Raw genomic sequence first — 23,494 nt, forward strand, 5'->3', positions numbered from 1 at the left:
TTGTTAAATAATTCCATTATCGTTTAATTTTTTCCAATGGCTCGAGTGAAAATTCTAGAGCTATCAACTTATAAACTGTAAATAAAAAATTTTAAACGAATTTCATTAACTAGTCATAGAAATTAATGTTTGTCTTGGATTTATGAATCTCGAAATTTAAAAAATGAATGACTGAAAAGTTGTAAGTTAACAAGTTTCTATAAATCGTCAGGGCTTTCATGAAATTTATAATTTAATACGTATGTTTGTAGTTTTTTTGTTGCTACGATCGATGTACTTTACAACTTTCAAGAACTTTTAACTCAATTGAATAAAGCCAGCGAATTCGGTCATTTTCCTCTTTGCTTACTCATCACATGTTTCATAATTACGTTAAACTTAATTTCTGAACTAAAGTTAAAAAGAAAAATGTAGCATTTAATATGCGAAGTACTCAAGTTTATGTTAAATTAAATAATTAAAAATATTGCGAAAAATTAAATTAATATACACGAGCCAGTTATGAAAGTTTTATGGAAAAACATGATCTCATGCCGAAATTAATGATTATAATCAACTTCACAAGAGATTTAATATTGATAACAAATGTAATTATCTTATTTTTGTAAAATGCTTCTATAAATTGCTGCCATGTTATTGGCACTCGCTACTGAGCCTTGTAAATTAAAAATAATAGTCATTTTTTGTGAAAAAGATATTAAACCGGCTACTTTGCTTTGATCCCATGAAATATTTGTGTAGTTTATTAATGTACTGGAAAATCATGTATTTTTTGAATATCATTTGAATTCTCAAGTCAAAAAAAGTTTATCATTTTTCTTTTAATTATTTTGAAATCTGTAGGAAATAATAAATTTGAAAAAATATAACAACCCTACATGTTTTCATTCAAAAGTATGATGAATGTGTTTTCGTATTAAATTTCAATGAACAGCCATCAGTAAAATTATATAATTAATGATGATTGAAAATAATATAATATATTAATAATGAAAATGTAAATAAAAGTAAAAACTTGATAAAATGGTAATATAACATTTATATTATTTTTTATACGAGAAAAAATGTCTTTACTGCTCAGAGCAATAAAAAAAAATCTGTCAAAAAAGAGCGGTAAAACTTTTCACACTAAATTCTTCCACACAAAGGCTGCATGAAATGAAGAATAACTTACATATAAAATTCTTTCTTATTCACTCTTAATATATTTTCCTCTCGGTGATTCCGTAATTTTTCTTTAAAAAAGTCTGATAAAATTTTCTTTTATATTATAATCTAACATTCCCAAAAAAAGTTACAGAAAGTTGATAAAAAAATTCGCCTTCTTTACTGCGAATTTTTTTAATTTTTTTGTAAATTATGGAGTCGGCTTGTTTAATAGTCATTGTTAATATTAATAGAAATATTCATCGATATACATAAAGGTAAATTTTCTTATATGATCATGTTGGTTACGCCCCTGTGTTGCGAATCGATCGCCACGAAGGTAGAGCTTGGTGTGCGCCGTACTCTCTCGCGCCATATATGGTTTATCATATAGGAATTATTGAGAATACACTGCACACATGTATGTAATCCGTGGCGTAAAAAAAAATAAATAGTGTGGAAATCCCTCCCGTATATGACATTCAGCATAATAATGACAATAATAATAACAAGAACTGAAAAATAATTCAAGCGAAAATAAAAGAAGAAAAACGATAATCATGAAAATCAATCTGCTTTGAATTTCCACTCAATTAACGTCAATGATATAAGTGCAATTATAATTAAATCTTCTTCAACAGCCGAGTACAATTAAAATATGCATGCCAGCCGTAATCGAATGACAATAATAATGATCATAAATAACAAATAATAAGAATGTGGATTAGGGTGACAATTATTTCCCTCGTTTTTGAAATTTATCAATTCCACCGAATATCTTAGCTAATAATTAATTAAGACACAAACACAGTGGGGCGAAAGTAATTTTTCGAGGTTCCTCAGAATTGAAAAAACAAACAGTCGTTTATTTTAGCTTTGAAATTTTCTTTTGACAAAATTTTTTCAAGCATTTATTGATAGTTACCTTTGAAAAATAAATAAAAAGTTTGTTTATTGACTTGCCGTTTTCGATTTAAAAAAAAATCTTAAGAATTTTTATTTTGACTGTGAATTACTTCATGTTTTTTCTCATAACTTTCACTTAGCTGATAAATAAATGATTGTTGATCGATAAAAATTGTGATTAATAGTTTTCTGTTTTTATTGTAAATGCAAATTAAATTCTGTTATGACAACTTTTTATTTTTTTCCTTACGACGAAAAAATTTCGTTAAAATAATTCACAGTTTCTAAAATTAATCGTTAGCCTTGTCTGTAAGGTGAAAACACAGAGAAATTTTGATGAGCTAATATCAACATTGAAAAGCTTCTCAAATAGAGGGAAGATTTTTCTCAATTTAGTGTTCAAAAATTTACGCTGCTGCGTAATATTTGATGAGCGTTCAATGGAATTGAAACATGAAAATGGTGATAATAAAACAATTTTTTATCATTTTCCAAGTCTATCTTTGTGGTAATGATAATTAAGTTATTTTTGGACGAGACATAAAAAATAAGGGAAATAATCGTCACCCTAATGTATATGAAGAGCTGATGAGCAGCGTAATAAAATGTCCTGGACCTATTTGTTTCTAAAAAAAAATGGTCGTGGCACAGAGAAACACAGAAAACATGGAATGAATTTGATAAATGGTCTCATACAATACCTAACAAAGCACTCCTCTCTAAGGATTTAGAAGAATGAGATGGATAAGAGGAGTTGAAGCATACAAGCATATACTGCACGAGGGATGTAATGGTTGACTCGGTGATTTGAAGTGGAAAAGAAAGGGGAGCGAAATGACGACCAAGAGGCGGATGGACCCAAACTGTACGATATTTTTTCTTATTTTTTTTTTCAAGGTTTCCACAGCTTCCATTCCTATCTAATATATACGGCAACTCTATTTCGTGCTATCAGCGTTGTAACATAATATACTCAAAAAATCCGAGCGAATTTACTCGATACTTTTTTTATTATCACTTTCCAATAAATTTGAATATAATTCTCCGATCTGGACTACATGATAAAAACAAGAAAAAATGTATATATGTGTAATAAAATATGCAATACATAATAAAATTTATCAAACGATTGATTTTTACTTTACAATCATTAGTGTCGGAGATTAAATTCCTATCGAGATTTCAAATGAATATTAAATATTTGCCGTTTTTTATCCATTGGATTTATTTTATTGTTTTTATTATATTTGCAAAAGATATATTCCATGGAAATATTCTTTTCTGTTTGTTATGGACAAGTTAATAATGAAGTTAATAAATGAATTTTAAATATTTAAAAAATAAATAACTTTATTTAATTGAAGCGCTAAAATTAATGGGTGTTATTCAAAGTTTCCGAGGTATTTCTACTCTCCATTTATATATTTAGGTGAATACTGGTGTATTATGCTTAAGAACCAGTGTTAATGAGAATTATATATCTAAACTGTGGAGAAAATGTCGGTACAATTGAGGAAATAATTTCTTGAGTTATTTAATTCAGCAAAAAAAAAAAATAGTTTCTAATTATTATTTTAATAATAACCTGGTGTAAATAATTTAAATATAGGAATTCGTTTTATCTTCGTAAAATATGCAGTAAATAAAATAAATTTTTTAAGTTTATGTGTTAAAATAAATTTATGAAATTGTGCTACGGATTTTAAAATTTTAAAAATATTTAAAAATAATTTTTTAAACTCAATAGAGTTAATAAAATATTTATGATTGAATCGCGGACGTTAACATACTTTTCATTCAAACGTTATCGAGAAAAAATGTATGTTATTTATAAATTTTTAATATCTTAGCGGGTAATTTATTCATTTCGTTAATAATGAACGTATAATTAACAATAAAAAGTATAGTTAATTAAAGTAAACATGTTTTTTAAATCTTTTATCCGTAAGGCAAAAAAAATTAAGTGTACTGTCTTACAATGTAGCTAATTAATTTTTTGAAAATATCACAATTGTTGTATAAAGTACAAAAAAGAACTTGAAAGTACAGTATGACTATTATGAAAAAAAACATATAAAAAATGAGAATTGTCTCTTGTAAAAGCTCGTGAGACTTTTGCGAGTTTGTTGAAAGAGTAGAGTGTAGAAGTGATAAAGAGAGACAGAGGAGAGAAAAAGAGAGAGAAATAGAAAGTGAACGTGCGTGTGACGTGTATCGACCAAACGCCACGAGATGGCGGAGGGTCCTCGGGTACAGAGGGGAAGGAAGTTGGTATCCCCTACGGAGAACGAGTCCACGATCCACGAATGGAATAGGAAGAGATGGCGAGAGAACACCACAAGAGAGAACAGAGGCTCAAATGAGAGAAAGAGAGGGAGAGACAGTAAGATAGGCTGTGAGAATAAGAAGAGTTGCATAGTAACAAAGACGGGGTGAAATCTGCTAAGTACTGTGACATATATATTTGTAATAGATATCTCCCTCTCTCTCTTTGGTTTTTTTTTTTTTATTTAGCAATCTAGAGGTAACACAAAATGCATTACACCGTAACCCGTTACACTTGAGCACTTGTCAAAACCGATTTGTTATCAGACGCATACGTGTGGATAAACTACATATAGATATTTATGAAAGTCAGTTGCTTTATCAACATTGTCATTCACCTCGAGGTGATTTATAATCGCAAGTTAAAATCATACTGTTTTAAACCGTTAATTGTTGTTATTAAGCTAATGATTATCATTGATAAACATAAAATAATAATTTGAATAAAAGGGTGACTCTCAAAGGCTCATATTATGTTATCTAAAACATTAATTACAAGTGACTTGTACATAACAGTAGAAAAATTTTGAATTGACACGTGCCGTTATTTAACTTGACCAAGAATAAAATAAAGATTTTAACTAACGAAGGAAGCGGATAAACCTTTTGTTAATAATGAATAAACAGCTGTTTCAATAACTATGCTCGGTGATAATTTACTTCATGGAGTTAACTGAAGCTTGTATGGAAGGAATTAAACCAACTTTACGTACATATATAGACAATTTTCTTTAAATAAAAAAAATACCCTGCAATTCAGAGTAATCATGGAACATCCGAGTTGTCAAAAAAGTTACAAGTTTTGTTAAGACTTTTTAGAATAGAGAAAATATTCTCTCTTATCAATGATATATATTCTACTCTGTAATATTATGAATAAGGGTAAAAATAATTACAGCGCAGGGTAATTTTTAATAATTTGCAGAGGAATATTTACTGGAAAATTATCTCTGAGTCAGATACCGAAATTAGGGATAAAAAATATGATATCGATGTCAAAGTAAATATTAATTATAAATATATATATATATATATATATATATATATATATATATTAGGAGACATCATATTTTTACTGCACTATAAATTCTCTTGAATAGATTTGAATGCATGTACTCTATACCGTTATGATTGATCGTTGAATCAAGTGCTCTCAATAACACACAATATGACGTAACAAATGTATACAATATTATGTACATATACATATAAATATATGTATGTAGAGATACATATCTATATGTGTATTAATGTATGAATCAAGGCAGGAAATTTACATGAAAATATTAGATATGTCTTTGAACGCGAAAATTAGCCAGCAGACTCACATCTCGGCTGCATAATAACATTACAATAATAATAATAATAATGATGATAATCATGGTGGCTTGGTAGTCCACAAGTAGATTTATATGCTTGGTAATTAGATCGGGTAATTTAATTTTACGCGAGCAATTTAGCCTATCAATATTTCACAAACGTGAATGGGAGGCATGATATACGTGTGATTTATCTTCCGAGCGCGTAATCTTTGGGTATTAGCATTAAATTCGCCTAAAAATAACTTACAATGCCATAACTTGTTCGTCAGTCATCATCCGATGTTATGTTATGGGATAAGTTTGAGGGTGCAGAGATAAAGAATAAAAAAATGCCGTCAGAATGAAGGAAATCCTGGGCATTTTTATTAGTCCTCGTAAATCCTAAAAATTCTTCTTCTTTAACTTTATCTTTTTCCTTTCTCATAACTATTATTATGATTACATTGCAATTTGGTATTGACAGTGAGTGCGGGTAGGAAAGCTAGGGGTTTAAAGGGGTGTACACACTCACCTCTGAGCGGTGCAGGCGGAGCCCTTTTAGGGGTGTCGTCCGCCGATGGCGTACGTTCCCTCATGTTGTCCTCGTATCGATGCCCTTAGCATTTAACCAAGTTAACCCACGAGTAGAGAGTTGTTTGGTTTTCTACATAAAAAATTACAACAAAGACAACGATAGTCTCAGTTATCAAAAATTATTTTTATTTAAGCTCTCATTCAATTCATACTTAATAAAAAGTCATGAAAAATTAATTTACGGACTCAGCTATAAGGACTTTGGTTTACGTGCAAAATAATAATAATAATTTCGTAACTTTTTCTACCCCAGAAAATGTAAATCTAGCAGCACTACGTAAGCAAACATATGCACATTAAATAAGATAATTAAAAAATGTAATTAAAGGTAAATTTTTTAAGTCAAGTTGAAATGAAAATAGTGAAAATTGGTTAAATTTTGGAAAAAGAAAATTGATATTATCGGCGTCTTCGGTACGCGGTGTAGTGAGTGGAACGCGAGGGAGAACTGGGTGCTGAGGAAAGAGACCGAGAACGCAGAAACATGTAATAAAAAATAAAAAAAAGTAAAGATGAAGAGTAAAAAAGAGTATAAAAGAAAAAGACGAATGCAAAGAGCATTGGCTGTGGCCCAAGCCAAACTCATGCTCTCTCTCCAGGTATACAGCGTGCCAAAGGCTTCGAGATTTAGTTACACTTCCTAGCCTCATCCAAAATTACCGCGTCTTAAATTTTAAACACCAACACCATCGCCATTTACTTTTTTTTCTTTCACATTCATTTTGTTGGTTTTTTTATTCTTATTAACCATTAACCATTAACCTTGCAACACCTTACGTACGATTATTGCATAACTTAAATTTAAACCGGAGCTTTAACGACCTTGTTTCATAATAACCTAATACGACAAGTAATTAACGGGTGTAAAATTATAAAATATTAATAAATTTGATTTACAGAATAACTTTTTTCAGTTAAAAAGTTTTGTATGAATTATCAGTTTTAATTTAAAAAACAAGGATGCATTTAATGGATGCAATTAAATTGAGAAGCACTGCACTGCCGTTACTTTGGACATTACTCCCCACACATTGAGAGTCGCTGAACACCCGCGGGTTTCAGAGTCCCAGAGTGAGAGAGTCAGCGAGGGAGAGAAAAAGGTTTACCCAGAAGATGGAGGAGAAAGAGAGAGAGAACATGGATGGTGTCTGTGTTGTCTATGTGTGTATTGGAGAATGGAATAAGAGAGAAAAAGAGAGTTTTAGCTTCAATGTGGAGGTGATGTAGCAATACAAAACACCAGCAACTCTGCCAGCAACAGAAGATCCTATATAATATACATCGAAACAACACAAGTTAGTATATGCATGTATGTGTGTACGCATAGATATATGTAGGAGATAGTAGAGACCCTGAGACATAGGGACAACGATGAAGTAGAGGACAAACTGCGACTACGATGAGTCTTCATTCTATCTATCTATTAAATTCTGTACTATGTCTAGGCAAGGTGGGCGTGCGAATCGCATTGTAACGTTTTCCTCTTACTGCGGTCTATAAGTACAGTAGTACAGCATAAGTACTGTTACTCTCGGTTTTGCTGGATAAGAGAAACCGCACCGCATCGCGTTAATCCGTCAGTTGCTGCCATTGCATCGATACCGAGCAACAAAATGGGAACTTTTGTTGGTGTTTTTTTTTTTTCTTATTTTTTTGCTGATTTTTTACGCGATACTCTGTCAGACTCGAGGTCTGCAGCTCCACACTAGACATTGTCGTCTGCTAACGCGTATTTAATCCTTTGAAACAAGCCAGGTCCCTAGCAATTTTAAATGTCACTGAGTTATTTCAATAATCCAATAAGAAAAGCCATTTAGAGGGTCAGATTTATTATTGAGATTCTATCAACTTTTTTTTCTGTTTCTACTGGAAAAGTTTTCCACAAAAACTCGAGAAATTTAATAAAAAAATTTCTTATGATTTGTCTTTTTATTTTATTGTATGTACTTCTAATCCGAGGTTTATTGCAGATCGTAAAGAATGAAATTTTAGTTTTATTGTTTTTTGCGCGTGAGAAATTTTTTTCAATTGTCACTTCCGAGGTGTGAAAATTAAATAAATAAGTAGTATAAATAATAATAATAGTAGTGGGAAAAAATAAAAGCTTTTGATACTGATATAATATTATGTTCCGTTCAATCTCACACCGTAAACTCGATGCAATTCGATACGCATTTTTCGATATCTGATTTCGTAAGATCTGTAACATCTCAATAATCATTTTACAATAATTTATCTCGACGTGAAATTAAACTTTTTTTTACTACAGTATTTATTATTAAGCATAAAAATTTATCAGGATATAAATAATTATCATAAGTAAATGCGTGTTTTTATTTTTAAAAAATTAATTTGTCAACGAATTTTTCTTCTAAGATATCAAGTCTACGTTTTCGCAGTTGCGTGCAAAAAAGTCAAATAAATAATACAAATTATATATATATAAATGTGTGTGTGTGTACAAATATACTTTAAGTAGTCGCGTAAACAAACGTACATACTTACAAAGGGTGTGAAACTCCCGAGGATTGAAAATCCAGATAATAAAAAAATAATTATTATTAATAAATATTTTTAATTACTCCGAAAATATATTTTTTAAATAAATATACTTATATTTTGCTAAACAGGAGATTAAGTACTGAAGAGCTATCAAGAATCAACAAAAACTACGACTCTGTAACACTCCAAACTGCGCACGCGTGTTCTTTGTGCAATTCAACCCGAAATTATTTTAATTTTCAGCAAAAAAACCTTTTTTGTAATTGCGGAAAAAAATTTCACTTTAATAAAAAAAACCATATAAATTTTAACCAAGTCTCTAAATAATTAAAAATGCTTTTCAGCAGAATCATTAAAAGTAATTTTCGGGCGGAAAACATCCTGCGCGACTACTTGAAGGTTAATAAACACAACACGGCCAACGAATAACGGGCTTCAGAAAACTTTGAGGAACAAAACGTTCTCTAGAATTATTCATTACACCGAACACACCGGTCAAAATTTTTTTCTGAAAAAATTTTCAGTCTGCCCCACCTTTTCCGTACAATTATTTTTAATTGAAAGTTAATATCTAAAAATAACAATAAAAAAAAATGTTTTCTAAGCTTTTAAAAATGACTCTTATCCCTTTCGTTTTTTAGTGTTTTTTTTTTCTCTCCCTCGTTTTCGCTCGAATGTACATACGTCTATCCCCACATTACGTTCATATAGCTATCAAGTTAGTACGTGGCAGGCACACAAAACCCAGCATACCGTATATATACAGCAAGTTCACACAGCTGTGGTCTACTCATAGCTCAAGCTCTCTCTGGTCTGCCCTTTTCGCAATACTGATCTTCCTACCGTGAAAATGAACCTTCGGACCCCATGACATGCCGAGCAGCATGGCTAAAGAGCCAAACAAGTTATTCCGTTCAATATTTTGTTAAAAAAGAAAAAACAAAAAAAATGTTAAAAAAAGAACAATAAGTAGTTTGGTGTTTAGTACAAAACTTACTGCTTTGGGATATAGTACAGTATTATAGACTTGTATATAGACAAAGACATTAGTTGCTATAGATATCAATTTAATAGTTACCGCTCTAGACTTCTATAAAACCTTTCGAACACTGGTCTGATAAGAATAATAGTTATTATAAGTCATGTGTAATCTCTCTTATTTGAATTATATGTCTTCAATCTACAGTTAACTGATGCCATTGATGGGTTTTAGAAAAAGTTTGTACTTTAGTACTACACTACAAAACTCTTGTAATTGAGTAACATAAATAATTTAATATAAATGTCAAAAGAAAATGGTCATTTATAAATCTTGTGTGGTTGATTTTATTTTATTATATGGTCTTATAGAGAAGAGCGATAATGAAAATTGACTGGAGGGATTTGAGAGTCTGGTTAGTTTTCTGGTTTAGTTGTTAAGATGAGAAGCAGGTTGAGAAGAAAAAGTACGGGCATTTCGGCCATTTGTCCAAGACGAATAGTCACGTATATCTTTCTTTGATAGTGGGGAGTTAAGCTACACTGCCAGTATAAATTTATATATATGTATACATATGATGTATTCGACTAGATACACTAGACGACTAGACAGTCGCATCAATAAATCAACAATATAGATAGACTTGTGCTAACGAGAGACAAACAATGCAGTAGACAACTGCAATATGATGTTTCAATCATAATGATAGGGGTTGATATCAGACGTTTTTTAAAATATATTATATATTTTTTTAAATATCGATACTACCAGTAGAAGAAAAAATACTTCATGTTGTTTAGGAAAATTCAGTGGGGTGAAAAAAATTTTTAATGAATTTTTCGGGGGTGGAAAAAAAATTTATAACGATTCTGTGAAGAATGAGTATAAAAATATTTAATTTAAAAGTTTTTAGTTTATTCCGCGAGGAAGTGGATGGTAGATATATAAAATGCTAACTCTTCAAATTTATTTATGAAAAGTAAATTCTTTGAATTGTTAGAAATTTTTTTATAAATTAGTAAAAAAATTGTTATTCAAATTGATAGAAAAGTCGAATTGTTTGCTTTAGATCATTATGATTATGATGGCTGTAATGATGGTAATTTAATTGGATGCAATTAAATGATGATCATTAGTTATTACATGAAAAAACTTTTAGCAGTTGATAATTTAAAAATTAATTTAATAAGCAATGGAAATAAGTTATTTTGAAATGTACATACATAATTATTAAAAAGTTTTGAGAATCTAGTTTATTCACGCGAATCGATTAAATACGCGTGCAGCAACTAGCTCATCCGTGGCGGCTTTTAATGTAATTCGAAATATTTAAATATCATAAAATCTCAACTTCACTCGCTGAAACTTTAAATCGTGACTCGCATTATTGTGTCTAATTTATAAAGAATAATATTTTTGGAATATAAATTCAATCTATTCTTATAGTTTCATTGTTTTTCATCTCATCAAAAAAATTATTAAAATTATATCTTTTAATAAAAAAATTTAAATAAATGAATTTAATTTTATTTTTCGTTGAAATTTTTTTAAAATAATTAAAAAAAAATTGACAATGCCGAAGACTCCAATTATTTTTAGCAATAAGGTAGAATATACGTAATCTCATACATATTTATATACATTTATCTGTATATATATATTTTTGTATAAGGGCGTGCCAAAAATCGATTTCTTTGCAAATATACCATCCGACCTTTTCAACGTCTTCCTTTGTTATAAAATTTTTAAAAAATATGTAATTTAATAGTGAATTTGATGCTCTACTAATAAAATTTTAGATGGACAAAAAATTATAAAATTCAGTTTCAAAATAAAAAACCGCCAAGACTCAACTTATAAAAAAATTGACATCTAATTGATCATTCATTTGATGAAAGTCAATAGCAAATTATTTCTTTTATTAATATCCAAGACATTGAAAAAAAATTTATAAGATAATTAAAAATATACTGAATGTAAAATAAAAATAAAATTAATTTCTTAAAGTTTTTATGCGCCAAATATTCGATAAAAATAAACTGATAAAATTTTATTAAAAGCAAATTATCATTTAAATTCTATTTATAACATATTAATAAAATTTACATTTTTAATTCCGCGAGCTTATCATTTTTAAATAAACATTTTAAATTACAAATGTAATATTGTTAATGGGTTCACAATGAAAGCAATCTATCAATAACTTTCAATTAAATAAATTCTGTAAAATAAAGTTGACATCCCGACAATACGATTAATAATATCAAAATAAATTAAATTTTTTATCTCGTACACAAGTTAATCATTTAACTCTATAAACATCTTTGCTGTAAAAAATTTAATTCAATCTTTACTAAATTTTTTTTCACAAAAAGGAAACACATTAAAGACCGCAGAGTAATTATCCTCGAATAAATCTGACAAAAACACAAATGCACGAGATCTTTAAATCCTAGAATTAAAAACTCATCTGCAGTAATGTTTCTCCGGTAGATTTAACGATTTTTCATCTCAGTAAATAAAAAATATATTTTTCACGGCAATAATTTTTATTAAGTACCCAATAGATTCAAAAATCGTTAAATTTTTTGCTACATTTTCTAAGTATGTAACAAGATAAATGAAATTTTTACTTCATACTGACTGTTAATTTAATATAGACATAGAAAACGACAAACTTGACAGACATCCGTCCGTTTTGTGGTCTAACATAGCATTACACGAGAAATGTTACTAATGCCGTACGACATCGTAGCAATTCGATATGAACTCAATATACACGTACACGTATACAGTACCGACATATAGAAGACAGAATTGTACTGAGTACTGCATGTATATCTATACATGAATGCCAGCATTGCAAGCGTGTCCAAGTTACACTTGTACATAACATATTGTCTTTGTCTAATATACCATTGCGAGCAATATCTTGCGACTTGTGCTTCAGTAATACAGTTATACCTTTTATTTTTATGCCACCATTCCCATTCAGCTCATTACATGTAAATGAGATTTAAATATCGAACATAAGAGGTAAAAAAAATAAAAGGAAAAAACAAGAAAAAAGCCGAGACAGCTTTCTATTTTTTTATTCTCTTCATTCTTCACTTTTATATTCTTTATTTTTTACTTCCACTCTGTACTACTCTCGGGGATTTCTTCTTTTATTTCTCTGTTCTTTCACTATTTGAACGCGGATGAGACTGTCGGGTAGCTGGGCTGAGAGAAAGAGATGAAGAGACAGGGAGAGACGAGGGTACTGTGCAGTGGTGTGTTGGAGCCGAGGGATGGAGGCGGTTTCCCTCTGCTTTACCTCTGCTTCTATATATATATAGACCATACCCAGCACCACCAGTACTATGCCAGCAGCATCAAGAGAGACTTCTACACTATTTCCTCTCCCTTGTAGCACACCCGCCACTCGTATCGTGTAATCCAGCTAGCAGCTAGCCTGAAAACACGCGCCTTTGTCCGTAGCTGCCCTGGTCTCTCCTTCCCCGTTTCACCCTTCTTCTATCCAGCAAACTCTAGCCGTCTCTCGCCTGATATTTTTCCAATTGCATCCCAATTTTTATTTACATTTTATCAATATCAACATTGGTGTCCATTCATCACCCCGAAGTTTACCTCAAATCGTTACCCCTTCTACTCATTTTTTTCCCAGCACTGCTAATTGCCAGAAATTTAACTTGGAAGCTAAACAACAAACTGCACTATGATTATTAATAGATAACGCATAATTGACCACATGCAACTGTATGATGATGAAACACAACAAACATAATCTTTAGCCGATTAAATGTTAAGCGCGATTTTGAATGTAATGAAGAATGGGAACGTTGATGCGTTGTGTAACAGAGGTCTTCTCTTTATACTTTACTGCTGTATACTGTAATGTTGTGTACTACTGTGTCATACATGTATGTAGTACATCTATACTTTACTTATTGCTATTATTATTATCACTATCATTATCATGTACACAGTAAGAGTGTAGTGCAGCAATGGACTGTGCCGACTTTACGAATAAGTAAAGCTGGGATGCCAACTTTAACGTTCTATTCGTTCGACCAACTTCTTTCTCTGTATGAGTTATATTACGCGATGCACCGTTCCTTCAGGCGTTATGTCTGTGTACATTTTTACATTACATATATATACATATATATAGACATATGTATTCATATGCTATCTACTGTATATATTGGGAAAATGGATGACTTTGAGCTTTTTCATACTGACCTATTTATGTTATCACTTTAATTTATTTATTTAGTTATTTATTTATATATATGTGGATACGTGTAGTAATATCTTGGACATTTGAGAAGAGAGTAATTAATAATGTAATTTAAATATTTACTAAATAAACAGTAAATATGTAGCAGAGCTCTTTTATTTATTCCACTTTCTCTATATGTAAATTTAAATGCGCGCCTTTTATTTTAAATCCAAGATTGTAGATTTTTTTTTTTAATGTTTTTATATATTGTACCTATTTATGATTGAGTTTTATTTTTATTTTCAATAAATTTAACCGTGAAATTTCAAATTACTGTTACGATTGGATTTAATTTTATTTTGCAATGAAATTATTTTTTTAACGAATCCTCAGTATTAGAAGAAAAAGAATCAGAACTGAATTAAATAACTTTCAATCAACTATTAAGTATTGACTATAAAATAGATATAAATAATAATTTAGTAGATTGAGGCGGTAGTTGATCGGTGATAATAAATTACATGTAATAATCTTTAACGACAGTAATGAATTAGTGATTGTTTATTAATAGTATCAATAAACAAACACTTTAAGTAACTCCAAGGGTGTTAATTATTCACGTAATTGTAATTACTCATGAGTTTTTAGCGGGTAGACAGTAACTAAAGTTATGTTAAATAAATATTACAAATGCGATTAATCTTGTCAGTTGGTTGACCTTAATAAGAGTCCATTACATACATATATATTTATAAATATGTAAGATGCAATAGCTCGGGTATCCGTATTACATTATATCAGTTGACTCGAGAAGAATTGGTGGTGGTCAACGCCCGGTCATAATGATAAAATTTAAATTTATATTTTATTGCCATTAGTATTTTTGATTACCCATTAATACTATGCAATGTAATATACCATATATCATATATTACGAGAGGAAGGGGTAGAACGGGGTACTTGAGGAAATACCAAGTTTTCAAGGACTCAAATCCGCTAAATTTTTTTTTTTAATGATATACAAAGTAAATAGAAAAAATTTCATTTTTGCGGGCAAGATGGGTCACCTTCTAAAAAAGGTAAAAAAAAAATTCTGGATTATAAATGAATTTGATTAAATTAAAAAACATTTAGAACACGAAATTTTTATTCGTAAACTTTTGGGGATACCCCGTTTTGCCCCTCCCTTCCTTTCTTACATATATTTATACACAGAAAAAAAGGATTTCGTCGCTTAAGAATTATTTTGCACTATGAATTAAAAAATAAAATTTTCTTAGGACTAGAAAAAATTTATTGGGACAAGAATGTTTTTTTTTCGCTACAAAAAAATTTTTGTTTTTAATTTATAATTCAAAAAATTCACAGGGACAAGTAAAATTTTTTTTCTGTACATAATATTGATAAAATAAAATATATAAAAGAACTGATACGAAAACCGTTGCGCGAGCCAAAATGTACGTGTGATTCCGTTGAAGAAGGCGACCCGAAAAGGTAACCGCCGGAATCCCTGACTTACTTCTTTTCACAAACTTCATGTGTTCATAACAAGTAATTACAAGTACATACATGATACCTGTGCGATATATAAAGTAAAGATAATTGCGTTAAAAATAATAAAATAATCAAAATAATAGTAGATGACAAATAAAATATAAAAATTCACGAGTAAACATATTTACAGACTTAAACTAACAACCTACTCGTAAATCCTGTAATGAGGGCGATGCGAAGATAAGCGGCAAAGCAGGCGGAAGCAGCAAAGAAAAAAATTAAAAAAATTTATAAATAAAAAATAATATCAACGCGTCATCTAAATTATTTTTCATCAAGATTGATAGCGTGCTCATGCAACAATCGTACGGTACTGATTAACTACATGGCTCTAACTTTATTTCAAGTTTTTATTCAAACTTTAAATTTTACTATGCTAATTGGAGAGGAAGATTTGCCGTAGACGAGTTACTTTAACTATTTAATTGTTACTTTTTTAGTAAAAAATAAGTTTAAAGACAGCGATCACTGATTACAGATCGATTGATAAGATTCAGATGGTCAATGAACTTGAATAATTATTTAATAGCCTGCTGTATGCACTGATACGTGTACTATCATGTAATTTATGTATTTTCATGTATGTAATGTAATAAAATATTATTTAGCTGGGCATTGTGCCAGAGGTGTTGGGGTTTTTCGTCAACGGCTAGTCAACCCGGAGGATCTGAGTGCCCATGCCGTCGCCAGGTATTCAGGATTTGATACTAAATTAATAACAATAACAATAACAATCCTAATAAGAAGAATAATAACAATAAAAATTAAGTTTTAACAACAATACTCGGTAGTAAATTAACCGCTGGTAAAAAAAGCGGGATTTAAATGATAAAGTAACAAATAAAATGTAGTATTCAACTTACGGCATTTTTGTTGTCATCATAAGTAACGATCCTAATGATTATCCTTTGGTTAGGTACAATTACAAGTTAATTGATAATTTAAAAAATGTATGGGTCTGCAATTGAGCGGCTACTACTCCAAGTGCATGATGATCGGTGTCGAAATTTACGAGTGGGTCATGTGTACAAAGTTTCATCACAATCACATGAAAAAATAATTGTATTTTTTTTTTTTGCAGTTGACGAGCAAGAGGTTGAAGAAGGTCTTGCTTGAGTGAAAAAATAATCGATTACTGTTCGAGTTATTTAAATCCAAGAAATGGAAAGTGATTAGACGTTCACAGTACACTTGGTGATAAACATTGTCTCAGCATGTGTACATTATTTTTTTTTTATTAATTTTTACACTGCAATGTTTTGACCGTGCGAATACTGGCCACGATGTTGTAATGTAGCACACATTTTAAACACGGACGCAGAAACACACTTGCTTGTATTTATGTTTAATTGCAATAAAAACTTCGAATGAAAAAGTAAATAAATTTAAATTAAATTTAAACACCACTTTTTTTAAATACGACACTGATAGACTTTTAAAAATTTAAATGTCGAAAAATGATGAGTTATTTTTAAGAAGGGAATTGAGGTGAGAGGAGAAAATAATAATTTATGATTTAGAGTAATTACACACACGAGCACTGAGTAGTGATGCTGGAGGATGGAGATTGGATGGAGATAGAAGAGGAAGGTAAATTGAGCGCTGGTTACTGGTCTTGGGCTCTTATTATAATTTATTTTGTTTACTTGCTCGACAGACGGACTTGTTCGATGCAGCAGAATTGTGTGACTGAGCATCAAAAGCTGTGTAAGCTGTGCCCCGTCAATGCACAGGCTTGCCAACCCAACCCACCAATGATGCAGTTCTATTTTTTTGAGACGGTGGCGCAAGCGCGGGATTTTAAATTTTTACCGCCAAATAGTTAATTATCGGCGGATAAATATGGAGTATCGACGGAGATCAAGGTAAGATGGGGTAGATCTATTGCCGACGAAGGGGCCGAGAATTGAAAGACTAATGTTACTATCAGGGGATAATGAGACAGTTTTGAATTTTATATTTGATAATACACGACACACACGAAAAGGATAGAGAGGATGGGAAAGGGGCGTTTGTGTAATTTTCTGAAGAATGACCCGTAATTTTTTAATCTGTTCGGGATTACCCAACATAAAATTAAGTACTGAGAAAAAATAATTTTTTTAGTTCATATCCATATTAGGATAAAAAACCATAAATAAAGATAAATGAGGATGAGGCTGATTATGTTTTCTCATGGAGACTGACCCGTAACTTTGCTCCTGTTGGGAATGACGCATCACCACACTAACGTTTTTTGTTCATTATGATGCCTTCTAGTAGCAAAGACCAGAAAAAGTCTTGGGAATAATTAATTTTTAACTTCCCGTCAAGAAAATTTCAAATTTTCAAAAATTCGGGAAGTTATTGGTTTCAGTCCGATTTTCGAAAATCGAATTTCTAAGAGATCTTGACGTTTTGAGATTCTAGGAAGCTATCCTGACTAATTTCACGATGATGTTCGAGCGTATGTATGTATGTATGTATGTATGTAAATATCTGTAACTTTTGAACGGATGAACCGATGTTGATTTTCAAAGTGTCATTCGACGCGGCTTGTCAATATCTAAAAGCTGAAAAAAATTGAGTTTGATTGGCAGGGCTCGTTCAGAGATATTCCAAAAATAAACTTTTTTCAAAAATGTTTTTTTTTTGGATAACCTTTTATGTGCTCGATGGATTGATTCCAAAATCAACTGGGCTCTGAAGCTTCATAAGCCGCGTCGAATACCGCCTCAAACATCAAAATCGGTTAATTCGTTCAAGAGAAACCGTTGTCAAAAGAATTAAAAAAAAAAAATTTTTTTTAGTATTCTCGAAATTTTTCAAAAACGACTCAATAAATCAATTTCAAAATTTTATCAGTTGTAGAACTCTATAAAACGCGTCGATTGCCACCTTAACCGTCTTAATCGGTTTATTTGTTCGGGAGATGTCGTTTGAGAAAAAATCGTAAAAAACGTTTTTTTCTCGAAAACAAAAGGATACAAAAGTATTTTCGAGCTCGAAGAGCTCGAAAAAGTATCTACAACAATTTTTCGAGCTCAAAGAGCTCGAAATATGCGGGAAGTTTTGGGGCTGGCCCGCAGGGTCAACCGACAGACCGATTTTTTGAGTTGAGACCAGTATGAGTGTTGGTGGAGATGATTTTCTATGAAGAGTAGCCTGTAACTTTGCTTCTGTTGAGTATAACCTATCACAATATTAAAGTTTTTTCTTCATTATGATGTCCTTTAGTAAAAAAGATCAGGATAAGTCCTAGGATTAAATTATTTCTCGAGTAATCGTTGGGCAGATACGGGCAGATGCAGGCAGATGACACTGCCTACGGCTTATTTTGAAGAGTAGCCCGTAACTTTGCTCCTATTGAGAATAACCCATCACAATATCAACGTTTTTCGTTCATTTTGATGCCCTATAGTAGAAAAAGACCAGAAAAAGTCCTGGGAATGATTTATTTCTCTAGTAATCGTTGTAGGGCAGATGCGGGCAGATGACTCTGCTTACGGCTTATTTTGGAGAGTAGCCCGTAACTTTGCTCCTGTTGGGAATAACCCATCACAATATCAACGTTTTTTCTTTATTTTTATCTTCTCTAGTACGAAAAATAAAAAAAAGTTACGAGAAAAATTTAATTTTCGGGTAGTCGACGTCGAGCAGATACGGGGTGAATTCCGAAATTCGACCAGCTGTAGTTTAGCGCAGTTCGGAATTCACTGTCTGAATTGTTCTCGTTATTTGCACGGTAAATTTAAATATTTGAAAGGTAAATTATTGGAAACTGAAGATAAATTAAAAATCTTGCGTCAAAATAAAATAGCGGTAGAATCTGATAGAAAAATATTTAAAAAATATAAAAAAAACACTTGAGTGTTTGAACAAACCTTGGTGGAGAAAGAATGTGCAGAAGGGTTTCCTAATACACTTGGAGATTCGATTTAAATTGCTCCAAGCGTATTGCTGTTAAAAAATGTCACTTAACTGCTATTTCCCACCAGACGATGCCAGATGATTTTGCTCAAGAACTTGAAAGATATCAGCATCAACCATCAGCAACACTACACTAGCACTGAACACTCAACACAACGACACCACATACACTTCGCACAATTTAAAGTTTACAAACACTGTAAATTTTAATTAAACAATCACTATGAACAATAAATTTTATGGATAATTACACGACGCCACTGCAATACTGTGTTTTAATTTAAATGTAAAGAACAAAGAAGGACCTGGACCGTTACTGCCGTTGTCGATGATACTGACTCCCGCTATTGGACTACCAGTCGATACAAACCAATCGATTTTGCGATTCATCGACTACTCCCACTTTAGCAAAAATTTGAATGTGAATCGCCACACGCAGTAGCGCCATCTTGGTGCGCAATTTCAAAATTGAGTACTATTAATTTTATCTGTGTCAATAATTATATTAATTAAACTAAAAAGTATACTCGAAATTTTTAATTTTCTTCAATAATGTATTAATTATTTTTATTACTTGTGCGGTAAATTTAGATATTCGAAAAATAACTTATTAGAAATGGGAGAAAAATTAAAAATCAAAATGAAATGGCGGCAGAATATAATCGAAATATTTAAAATATTTATAAAAAACCCATGTTTCGCGAAAATAGCCAGTAACTTTTTCTTTGTTGGGAATAATTGATCACAATATGAACGTATTTTATTCATTACGATGTCCTACAGTAAAAAAAAAAAAACAAAAAAACTCTAGAGGTGGTAATAAGTATTCCTAGGCAAAATATTCAAATTTCCCGTGCAACGGGAATTTAAATATTAACTTGCGCGCGCAGTTTTTTTACTCGAATTGGAGTTGCACGCGGAGCGGCACGTTAGCACACACGTTTATGGCTCGCTATCAGCTTGAGTGATATTTTTATATATTTTTTTGTAAACATTAATTATGGCCGCAGCCTCATTCGGAGTTTATTTAGGAAATACATCAGCCTGTCTCGCTATTTATAAAGTAAGTGCCGAAATAATTACGCCGATAATCGTTTTTTCAAATATATTTCGACTTATTTGTCAAGTATTATCGAGCAAAGTTCATCAGTACACGTGTTAACCTCAAAACCACCTGTACCAATTTTTAATAATAATAATATTATTTAATTTAAATTAAAGGATGAAAATGTCGACGTCGTTGCCAATCATGCTGGAGATCGTGTTACTGCTGCTGTCATTGCCTTCAACGAATCTGAAAAGGTTTGTTTTTTAATCGCATTCATTTTATAGGTTAGACTTACAAGTTAGATTTACCCCAAAATTTATTTAAACAGTAAATAATAAATTATCAATTAAGTCTCAATCAATTCCGTTGCTTTTATTATCGACATCTGGTTTTCAAAGAGATTTCTCTACTCTAAATGATTCAAATTCATTAATTCAGGTAATTGGAGCAGCTGCAAAAGCTGGACAATTCAGAAACGCAGCAATCACAATAACAAACAACAAACGGTTGATGAACAAAGAAATCGATAGCAAAGAATTAGACGATGCCATTAAAAATAGTACAAGTAAAATAATAAATGAATCAAGTCTTCAGTATTCTATTAAGATAAACGATAAAAATGAAACATTCACACCACAAAAAATATCATCGCTGCTACTGGGTGCGATGTATGACATATCAACGACCGCTGCTCATGACGATGATGAGCACAACATTGTCCTCTGCGTTCCTTATAGATTTAATTCTGATAGTATAAAAGCTTGGTGTGATTCAGCTACCACTGCCGGGTTCAAAGTTCTTCAAGCTATTGGTGAACCAGTCGCTTCATGTCTTGCTCATGGAATTGGCAAAGACAAAAAGAAAAATGAGTGAGTATATTTGAAAACTATTTTTTTTTAATTGCTTATTATTGATGTATTTATTTATTTATTTATTATTAATTTGTATAGATTGGTATTAGTCTACAGAATTGGCGGCGTTTCAAGTAACATAAGTCTGGTAAAAGTAACAAGTGGTTCATTAAAAGTATTGTCAGATCAATATTACCCAGAATTAGGCGGCCATAAATTGACTGATTTACTCACATCATATTTAGCTGAAGAATTTAGGAATAAATACAAAATAGATCCAAGTGAGAGCAGACGTTCAATAGCTAAATTGAAAAACGAAGCTGAAAAATGTAAACACGTTTTATCAACGATGTCTACCGCTCACTGTTTCGTTGAGTCACTTTGCGAAGGTGTTGACTTCAGTCACAATATTACACGTGCGAGATTCGAAAATCTCATTGGTTCGCATATTTCTGATTATATCCAGCCGATTATGGATTTATTGAACGCTTCATCTAAAACAGTACTCGATATCAATACGATAATTTTGTGCGGTGGCACCATGAAAATCCCAAAGCTTCAAGAAAAAATAGGATCAATATTCCCGACCGGCGAGGTCTTGTCGAGCAGGTGGAGCCCTGATGAGACAATGGCCGTTGGTGCTGCTATTCACTCTTCTCATTTGCTGGCTCACGGGATGCACGATCGTGAATTGAATTCAACTGACGTTGAAATTCACTCATTAGCTAAATCAATTTCTGTTGAATTCAGTGGCATTGAGAGTATTGTTATTCCTAAAGATACAGTAGTGCCAATTAAAATTCAAACTACCATTGACGTACCAAATATAGCTGACGGTAAAATATCAATAAATGTTTTTGAAACTGAAGAAAACGGTAATGAGGTTACTAAAAAAATTGGATTGGTAAGTTTTGTTTTATTATTTATTCACATAACGCAATTTTATGTCTCTACACAACAAATGGATGTCTATAAGTTATTAAATGTCATTTATGCAATTGATTACAGATTTCATATCATTTAAAAGCTCCAGGAAAACTAAAAGTCGATACCGATTTGACAGAAGCTAATTTAAATATTCATATAACTGACTTAACTTCCAACGATAAATCTATATTCCGATTTCCAATTCACGAAGACGATTTATAATAAACCATCATCATTTGTAAATATACTACAGACTTAATTAAATGCCTCTCTTCTTTCCCCATTCACCAAAAAAAAAAAAAAAATACTCTGTAAGGAAATTATTAAATAAAAATAAATCTCAGTTATCTAAATGATTTTTTATCGAAAACGAAAATTTTCAAATAAAAAGTATTAAATTTAATGTACACTAATAATTCAAATATATTTTTTTTTAGTTTTATATTTCAATCTCTTATTTGATTTCGCGAATTAAAAAACGTCCGTAATAATTTTTAAATAATTTTATGTAGATCCTCGTTCCTGACCCTCCTATAGGGGACAATTTAGGCGGGGTCAGCAACCAGTAGCTGTTTGCTGAACCATAAAAATAATTATTGCTACAGCTTTAATATCGACAGCTTTCAAAACTATGAATCAGAAAAAATATAAAATGTTTTTTTTGCTTCTTAAGGGGTAACCGTAACCGATTTTGAATTCAATTTAATTCATGGACAAACACTAGAAACCTAAAATAGTCTTTAGCGTTTTTTGAAACCTTAACAGAAGGCTAGAAATTTTGTATTTTCAAAAATTCTAATTCGTCTCCAAGAAAAATTGTTTCAAAATTCTCATTTACTTTACAAGTGCAACAAAGATAAGTCCCGTTTATTTTTCTGAGCGTGAGAAAAAGGTCCGGTAGCGTATCCCCTGTCTATAAGTATACTCATAAAAAATTATTCAAATAGCAAACAAAATGATCCCTCGGGACTGAGGGGATATAATCAATTTTAAAAAATCCATTTAAGCATTCAGAGACGTTATACTTTTCAAATTTTTTACTTTTTAAGCCTTTATGACCTACTCATAAATACTGCATATTTTTTTCTTTTTTTTTATAAGCCAATGTAGTGAACGAGCCTAAGAAAAATAATAAAACCGCTAAAGCCGCAAGAAATTTAAACTGAGCCAAAAATAGATGATCCCCTTTACTTCTATACAATCACTTTCTTTGTTGTGATACTGGCG

General features: G+C 31.1%; 2 protein-coding genes across 2 annotated transcripts in view; one reads left to right on the plus strand and one right to left on the minus strand.

Moving 5' to 3' along the window:
• The window catches only part of LOC103578231 (uncharacterized), a 38,261-nt gene extending 21,058 nt beyond the window's left edge, over positions 1–17,203 (minus strand). The window contains exon 1 of the mRNA XM_053742372.1: positions 16,396–17,203. The gene's annotated coding sequence lies outside the window, so the exon portion shown is untranslated. The remainder of the gene's footprint in view (positions 1–16,395) is intronic.
• Positions 17,204–20,393: 3,190 nt separating this feature from the next.
• Positions 20,394–22,514, plus strand: LOC103578221 (heat shock 70 kDa protein 14). Its single transcript, XM_008559227.1, has 5 exons — positions 20,394–20,504; positions 20,663–20,743; positions 20,928–21,358; positions 21,440–22,244; positions 22,349–22,514. The coding sequence occupies exons 1-5, from the start codon at positions 20,442–20,444 to the stop codon at positions 22,487–22,489; spliced, it is 1,521 nt and encodes a 506-aa protein (XP_008557449.1). The 5' UTR covers positions 20,394–20,441; the 3' UTR covers positions 22,490–22,514.
• The last annotated feature ends 980 nt before the right edge of the window (positions 22,515–23,494 follow it).

The sequence above is a fragment of the Microplitis demolitor genome, chromosome 1 (genome assembly GCF_026212275.2).
Source record: "Microplitis demolitor isolate Queensland-Clemson2020A chromosome 1, iyMicDemo2.1a, whole genome shotgun sequence".
NCBI classification, from domain to species: domain Eukaryota; kingdom Metazoa; phylum Arthropoda; class Insecta; order Hymenoptera; family Braconidae; genus Microplitis; species Microplitis demolitor.